Source organism: Alligator sinensis, unplaced genomic scaffold, assembly GCF_000455745.1.
Source record: "Alligator sinensis unplaced genomic scaffold, ASM45574v1 scaffold659_1, whole genome shotgun sequence".
NCBI lineage: Eukaryota > Metazoa > Chordata > Crocodylia > Alligatoridae > Alligator > Alligator sinensis.
In genome coordinates, this window is record NW_005842265.1 from 556,765 (window position 1) to 565,128 (window position 8,364).

At 43.7% G+C, this 8,364-nt stretch overlaps 1 protein-coding gene across 1 annotated transcript in view; it reads right to left on the reverse strand.

Moving 5' to 3' along the window:
* DDX11 (DEAD/H-box helicase 11) overlaps window positions 1–8,364 on the reverse strand; it is a 32,956-nt gene that overhangs the window by 11,473 nt on the left and 13,119 nt on the right. The window contains 10 exon segments of the mRNA XM_025209054.1: window positions 1–66; window positions 1,173–1,310; window positions 1,755–1,875; window positions 2,330–2,368; window positions 2,933–3,000; window positions 3,109–3,153; window positions 4,347–4,426; window positions 5,265–5,311; window positions 5,421–5,573; window positions 7,704–7,900. The exon segment at window positions 1–66 is cut by the window's left edge and continues 17 nt beyond it. Of these exon segments, the coding sequence (XP_025064839.1) occupies window positions 1–66; window positions 1,173–1,310; window positions 1,755–1,875; window positions 2,330–2,368; window positions 2,933–3,000; window positions 3,109–3,153; window positions 4,347–4,426; window positions 5,265–5,311; window positions 5,421–5,573; window positions 7,704–7,900 (954 nt within the window).

The window sequence follows — 8,364 nt, forward strand, 5'->3', positions numbered from 1 at the left end:
CCACTTCAGCAAAATGTACAGCAGGGTTCAGCAAGAGAAATTTGAGGCTGCTCTGACTTATAGTGCCTGAGTAAGGAGACAGATGCATAGATAAGAACTGGCTGCAACCAACCGGAAATGCCTGATTCGAATGCAGACACACTTGTGGATAAGTAAGATATTTGCCCTCTCCCCACCCTAACAAATCCCCAGCCCAGTAAAACAATTAACTATTATTAAGTCTTAGAATACCACATAGAGCTTAAAAAATTGACAGCAATAGGTTGGAGATTGCCTCCTTTCTCCCAACCTCACTGACGCAGGGGTGGCCAACCTGCAGCACACACATGACACAAGTGGCACAGGCAGCCTGCATGTGGCACACAGCAGATTGAGAAGGGGACAGACAGCACAACAGCAGATAGGGCAGGAAGCAGAAAGCAGAGCAGCTAATCAGGCATAGAGCACAGGGCAAAGAGCAGAAAGCAGAGCAGAAAACTGAACAGGGAGCACAGGGCAGGGAGTAGAGAAGAGTGGTAGGCCAGGCAGAGGAAAGGAATCAGTGACACAAGGGAAGGGTGCGTGGCTAAAATTTGTGGCGCACATGACAAAAAGGTTGGCTCCTACTGGTCTAGAGTCCTAAAAAAAAAAAAAAGACACCTTCAGGCCTCACAACCCCATCACTCCACAGACCCAGAAGTAGAGAACCCCCCTGGTTTTTAGCCTCATGCCCCCTTGAGTCCAAAAGCAAGGTGTATTCCATTTTTCTGCAAACTGTCCTCAAAGACAGAGGCCTTCCCCTGCCTAATCACTACATAGTGGTACATCTATTAGCCCAGCTCCTCTGGTAAGAGAAAATCCCATATCCAGAGCGGGGGCAGAATGCTGCTAACTCATCTAAATCCTTTCAATTCCCAGCTGCAGCACCAAGTAGGTCAATCTGCCAAAGTTTCTCCTGAAGATATGCCACTCTTGCTGCGTGATTCACCCAACTCTTATCTTGTTGCCAGGTCCAAAACAAGTTGAGGACACCTTCTGAAGAGTAACAGACAGCCCCTGTCCTGAAATCTACTATCTAATTATACTTGGATTTCTAAGTCACCATCAATACAGAACCTAGGTGAGATCTGGTGGTTTTACCCTGATGTTGCCCTTAACTCTTCTCCATCAAGCATTACCCTTCATTCCAGTACCTTGCCTGTTGAGGATGACTCTCCCATCTTGGTTTGCATTGGTGAGAGCAGAGAGAAATCCCTCAATATGCATCAGAGGAGAGGCCATCTTGAGCTGATCAGTCTCAGGATCTGCAGAAGGATGTGGTGGAGCACCTACTGGTCAACAGAGGCAGAGGGAGGAGCTAGCCAATCAAAGCTTTATCTCCATTCCCAGAGGAGTCAGAGCTATAGTATACATGTTAGTTCAGATATCATTTACCTATGAAAGGCCAAACCCATTCTGCAGCAAAAAGAACCAGTAAAGAAAAAAGCTCATGTTTTACCAGTCTCACTTCATACTCCTCTCTTACTTCACTGACTTTACTAGGGGCATATTTTCCCTGCAGACTGTAGTGCTATGTAAAGATTACTGAGCTAGCTCAGATACTGGAAGGAGACAAGAGCTCAGGCTCAAGTAGAGCAGAGCTACCCTAACATAGCTTCTGCCACAAGTCTTCCCCTCCCACAGACATGTCTCAATTTCTCCCTTATCCCAGCTAGGGGCTGGTTCTGCAGCCACGTTTCCTTCCCTCCCCCTGAGAGCACAGTATCTGAATTCACCTTTTTTCTCAGGTTCCTGCTGCAGGGTTAGAAGGAAGTTCTGCAGCCCAGTTGTCTTCTGGTTCAACTTGTTGGTCTTTACAGCACTAGGGGCTCCATATCTCTCCACAAACCCAAAAAGCTAACAAAACAAAATGAGAAAGGTAAGAGGCTCGAAGGAGAAAGACCCAGGACACACCACACACACACAAGCAGCATTTCACATTTAGATTCTAACTATCACAAGTCAGACAACATGGCAGGCCTTGGTGCTTCCCAGTTCTTCTCCCACACTCCTTCCCACCCTGGAATCAAAACTACAAAGAAGCTGGTAGTTCTTCCCCCTCCCACACTGACCAGCCACTGAGGGTGACATGGTTGTCAGAGCAAGAGGCAGTGCAATACTGGCACTGTGCTAACTTCATTGCACCATGAAAACCGCACAACCTGCACACAGGAATACCTGCAGGGGATTCACACTTGGAGGGTAAAGCAAAAGACTTATAGCCATGTGCCCCAACGCTCTGCTTCTTCCACATTAGTGCCCCACCACTACACAAGCTGCCATGCTGACTAAGGAGCAGTGAGGACAATACCTTACGGCTGATGAGGCTTTTCTCACAGTAACGCTGAACCTGGAGGAATACGGAGAAGCAATGACCACTCAGCACCTCCTTTCCCATCCGGCTGCCCTAGGCTCAATGTCCCTGCTGACCTACCATAACCTCACCCCATTACTATTTTTACCAGTCACTCTTCCAACAGTACTTCTGGGAGAGGGCATCCAGTGTGGTGACAATGATCTATGTGAGCTGTACCTTTCCACGTTCGCATCTAAACTGCTTTGGGTTTCAGAATAGGGAATTCCTTATATTTAAAATATCACTCATTAGCCCACCCTTCAACACTCCCAGGAATCCCATACATGCAAACTTGCTTCCCCACAGACAGCTCCTCTCGTGTACTGCTGTTTCGACTAGAGATCTGCTCCCCCAATCAAGCTTTAGCATTCTGCCATCCATAAATACCACATAAAAGAATATCTCCTAAGACAGACTAGCAAACTGGAAAGGTGTCCCCAAGAAAACAGGCTGACATTATGGGCCAAGTCAGGAGATAAATGTTTTATTTCCAGCTTCCTGTGCAATTGAGTAATTTGTTTGCCCATCTGCCCTCATAGAAGGTAATCAAAACAGTACCTTAAAGAGGTTGATATTGTCAATTTGACTTTGAAACAGAAAATCGTTGATAGATTTTAGCTCTGTCCCTGAAAGAAAAAGAAAATCTTTACCTGTAGGACTCACGGAGTTTCACCCCACAAACCCATGTCCCTAGTCTGCTCAAGGCAGACAAAGCATTCCTATACACTTCTTACCTGCCTGGGAAATGCTCTGAGTGTTTGGATTTTGATTCACGTTTCCTGCAAAACATAAAAGCTATTCAAGGTAAAATGAATAGCAATGGGGTTGTCTGAATTGAAGCAACATACATAAATGGGCTCAAAGAGAATGCAGTGCCAGCACTGAGACTGCTCAAGAATTTATTGTCCTTTCCCCATAGAATAATTCTACATTAAAAGGACAAGTGTTCTGTTGCATCCCTGTAAAACACTGTCTGCATTACTGCTGCACAGGGAAGAGGCAGGTAAGCAAGTACATACAAATACCAGCACAGCTTTTGCATGATGAATGGTAAGGGACAGTAACTGCAAAGCCCTTTCTTGCAAAGGCATTTGGTGACCTGCCTAGACAAAACAATAGGGAGCTGCAATGTGTATGGACAGTCAGGTAAAGGGGGACCAGTTCTTCCCGTAGGCTGACAGACAAAACTAGGTTAGCTGCTGCCATTGACTTTATTTACTATTTCTAGTATTTAATCCCCAACTGAAGCTATACAGCTTTGTAGCCTAAATCAAGAAACTGCACACACTGTATTTCCTGATGGACACATTTAACCAAGGGGAAGGAGAAATACAGGAGGAATACAGGGATAAAAAGGGGGCAGGGAGTAGAGCACAAGAAGAAAGAAAAAGGGAATGGAAAGTGGAGAATTGCATCTTCTCAATGATGACAATGATGGGCTCTCTACAGAAGGCACATTTGAGACCAAGTGAACAAATAGAGAGAAATAAAAAAGCAATCAGGTGGTCTACAGATACAACAAAATGAGTATGCCTCAAATGAAGGAAAGGCAATATTCAAAAGGAATACACTTTATCATCAAGTGTTTGTCAAGGCAAAAGGGCCTCACTGACGACTAGTCCAGGAATGCTATTCTATTTGGCTCTTTGGCTGTAGTAACTGCCTGTCATCCAGTCACCATTAATTCCCCCTACCATTTAAAGTCAAAGCTAAGCAACTGGAATTATAGGGACCATGACCACTCTCTTTTTGACATCCAGCACAAACTGCTGCCAACCTAACCAGGTTTACATAGATTTAACATTCATCCAGAGCTTATGAAATAGGTTGATAAAAATTACCAGATGACTGAGTTAAGATATAAGAAGCCACCACAGCAAAGGCCAGAGGGAGAGAGAATGGGCAATTATATTTAAGAAGAATCAGTTGGCTCAGAGTCTAGTGACATTAACAGGAATGGAAGCTTCCTTACCTCCCAGCACAGACACAAACCTCTCCAGCAAATACAGGATCTGTTTAATGTACATCAAGTTCTTTGCTTTCAGACGTTTCCTATGAAATAGTTAATGGGTGTCAGACCTCAGAGACATCCACAGCAACTACAGTCAACACAGTTTCCTAAATTCCAAAAACAAGGAGCCAGGCTGATAAGAACTGCACTCCTTCATTATGGAGAAACTGGAACCAAGACTAATTTCTCCTAGATGTTCTTGCCTAACCACACTATTCACAGATGTCAATCACTGAAATACTCCAGGGCTTTCACTTCAACCCCCCAAGGGTTTAACAGCTTTAGCACTGATCATCTCCTCTCACACTAGTTATAAGTAATCTGTCTATATTGCAGTGATGCCTAAAAGCTCAACCGTGTCAAGTGCTAGGCAAATACAGAATAATTAGCAATATATGAAATAAACAACTGCTTCAGGTATGACTAGTCTGATGCAAAGTTTGGCTACTGCTGTTAAACTGCATACAACTGCTATTTTAGAACTCATAAGAATTCACTGTTTCAGTCATGAAGGCAGCTGGAACATAAAGGGTCAAAGCCCAGGAGGGAAGCGAGAAAATGAAAACTAGAGTTTTTGGAACTTCATGCGGCTACAAAACTAGTGAGTAGAGACATACTGGAAATGAATTTAAGAGGATCAGGAAGTGCCACTAACCCCAAGAAGTCACCATCACTGTACATATACCAGCCTGGGGAGTGAGACTTACAAGGCTACTAAGAACAGATAGTGAAGTAGCACCCTCGTCTATGAGAAAGTCAGTGCAAACAGCCTCCCACACAGGGAAAGCAAGGTCAAGGCCCCACCCCACAAATAACAAAAACATCTCTGACATCTCCTCTGCTTGTTCTCATGGCGCTGGCCTCCTCAGAAATCCTCACCTGTATCGTTCCATGTACTGCAGCAGCTGGGAATAGGCACAGCACAGCTACAACAAAAGTAAAGACCTGGAATTAAGTTATTTGTGCCGCTGCAAATGGCAGTCTACACAACTCAACAGCAGGTAACAGAGCACCAACTTCCAGGTACTGACTCACCTGAGAGCCACTGACTTCAGCGCTGTAGATGCAGGTTATAGTGTCTATCAGATTGTGGGCTTCGTCAATAATCACCACCTGATCCTTCAGTTTGATCCCAGAGGCATTTCGCGTCGACTCATGCAAGAGCATCTGATAGGGTAACACCACCAACTGCAGGCAAAACCCAAGGCAACTTAATTCTTCTACTTCATTCCTGCGAACACCTATAAGCTCTTTCCAACCGTAAATCTCAAAAAGCTTTGCAAGAGTGGGTAACACTATTCTTGTATTAGAAGTGGGAAAGACAAAAGTAGAGAGCTCTTACGGAATTGTTTCAAGATCACACAGCAAGTAAAAGGCTGAGCTGGTAGCACCACCTTTGTCTTCCAACTATATGTCCCAGGCTTTAGGTATAAAATCTGCATTCAGCCCCAGAGGATTTACAGCACCACTTCAGATCCTCTCTGGAATACTTCTATGCTAATATCATGTTTTTAGACACTATGACATGCATCCAGGATGGTATCCTACAAACCACTATATACAAGACCCACAGACCAACACACTTATGTCCACAAAAGCAGCAACCATCCCAGACATGCCAAGAAAGCTGTAACTTATAGTAAGACCCCAGATATCATTGCATTTGCCAAGATTAAAACTCATGACACCCACCTCACTAAACTGAAAACTGCCCCTACCCAGTTAGGAGACTCCAACAGGGAAACGGATTGTATCTTTGAATAGGCCACTCAAATACTCTGCAGTAACCTACTACAATACAAAAGGAAAACCCCCACTGACCATACATACCCCTAACTGTCACACACCATCCCACACTGGAACCTAAGAAGGAGGAGTATCAAACAATTACAGCCTATACTTTAAAAAAAAAAATCACACCTTGAGAGAAATATTCTCAACCCTCCCAGGGCTCCTGACCTTCAAACAACCCCCAAATCTGGTCCTAGCTCATCAGAAGCAACCCCCCTGGAACAACACCAAAATGAGGCACAACCCTGCCTTAACAATAAATGCAAAACCTGTCAACACATCTCCATTGCTGCTACAATAAACACTCCCCACCACAAAATCATCAGAATCCATAGATCCTATATATATCTATCACAGAACAAGGTATATCTCATTCAGTGCACCAAATAACCTCAGGGAAGTTACACGTGGGTGAAACCAGATGAAGTCTATGTTCATTCTGGTGCAATCACAGGAATATAAAGGATAAAGATACACAAATAGTCTTGGCAGGACACTTTTCAAAGAACCATCACTCCCATCTGACCTCACAATACTTTTGTTCATGAGAAATCTACAAAACACCTTCAGAAGATGGGCCTGGACACAAGAATTCATAATCTTACTGGATACTAAAAACATGGACTAAACACAGACAACAAACAGCTTTATGGCTTATTGCAATTCACCTGCTACCTCTGCTAATCTCCATAGTACTCCACAGGTAATAACGACCCTTATCCTTCTTGAAGGGTCTTGCTCTTCCACTAAATAGTTCATGTATTCTACCAAGCTTCATTTGCTTTGTAGCCACCCCTCATAAATATTTGTTCTGTAGCCACTCTTTGCTCCTAGTTTGCACCTTTGAAATAAAGCATTTCATTTTATGTTACTCTGACATTAACCTCTCTGAACCACAGCAGCATCTCATGACCCCATTTCTACTTGGTCTGGATTCCTCAGACATCTCCCATGATTCACTAATTTTTCTTCTCTCTGACCTCACATCTTGGGAGTCCCAGTAATGTGGAGCATCATGGAAGACACAGTCCTAACAGGGACTCTGCCCCATAACAGAGAAAAGCAGCATGAGGTATTTGAACTACATCTCTTATAGGCACTGTGGCAACTCAGGTGGACATGAAAGATTAATGGTGAAAAACTTAAAATATTTCAGTCAACACACTGGAAAGGGAATGTTTTGATCTGCAATTGATATGAAGCATTTTAATGTTCCTGAATGCGGAGCAAGAGATGCGCAGCCATTTCCAAATCTAAATTTTTGGTACAAGAAGTCTCAATATACTAGTATTCATTTTTCACCCTGAATCAAGACAAAAACATGTGGGGAAATATCAAGAGTTCATGTAATGGAATTACAGTTTTTCAATCAGCCCTAGTTTTGCTGAGGCAGAAAAAGCATTCCACTTTCCAGCTCTTGCTTTAGTTACTAGGAAACCTGAAGAATGGAGCATTAGAGAGCACAGGTAGGCAATTTATTTTCAAGAGTACTAGAGCTATTTCTCAACAGCAGCCCTTATCTCTCACCTGGGCAGCAGGAATGGCATACCGACTTCCATAATATGGGCAGGCTTTGGTCTTCTTCCCCAAGGTCACCAGCTGCTCAATATCTTTCACATCAACTAGAACTTCATCCCGAAGAAATTGCATTTGCTCATAGGAGTAAAATGGACACACAGCCCGGCTCACACGCCTTCTCTTCCCTTCTCCCTCGTTCTTCTTCTCTGAGGACAGGAGTCAGAAAAGAATCACAAGTGACAGCAACCCATACACCAGAATTAAGAACAATTACTTTCCACCTTTACAGACTTTCATCCATCCAGCTAACCACCCACTACCAACCTGTTGCATTTACAGAGGAACTAATAATTTAGCATTTGGGCACTGAGGAGAAAATTAAGACTCAGACTTGCAATAGACTCTGCTCTTACCTTTTCCTGGTGGCTAAATCTAGTCATTTTCCCTCTTTTCGTTTTTCACCTTATCCCACCAGCAACATACAGCTTCTGTTATCATCACAGCAAAACTTCAGTGGCCTGCCAAAATGCACATGCTTGGACTCCTCAGTACTAGCAGCAAGTTACAAAGACAAGCACCTTCCATTGTGAATGTCCCTCCTATGGCACAGATTTAGAGAATTCAGGGAGCACTAACATTTTGAAAGGACCAATGCCCTTGAGCTGTAGGG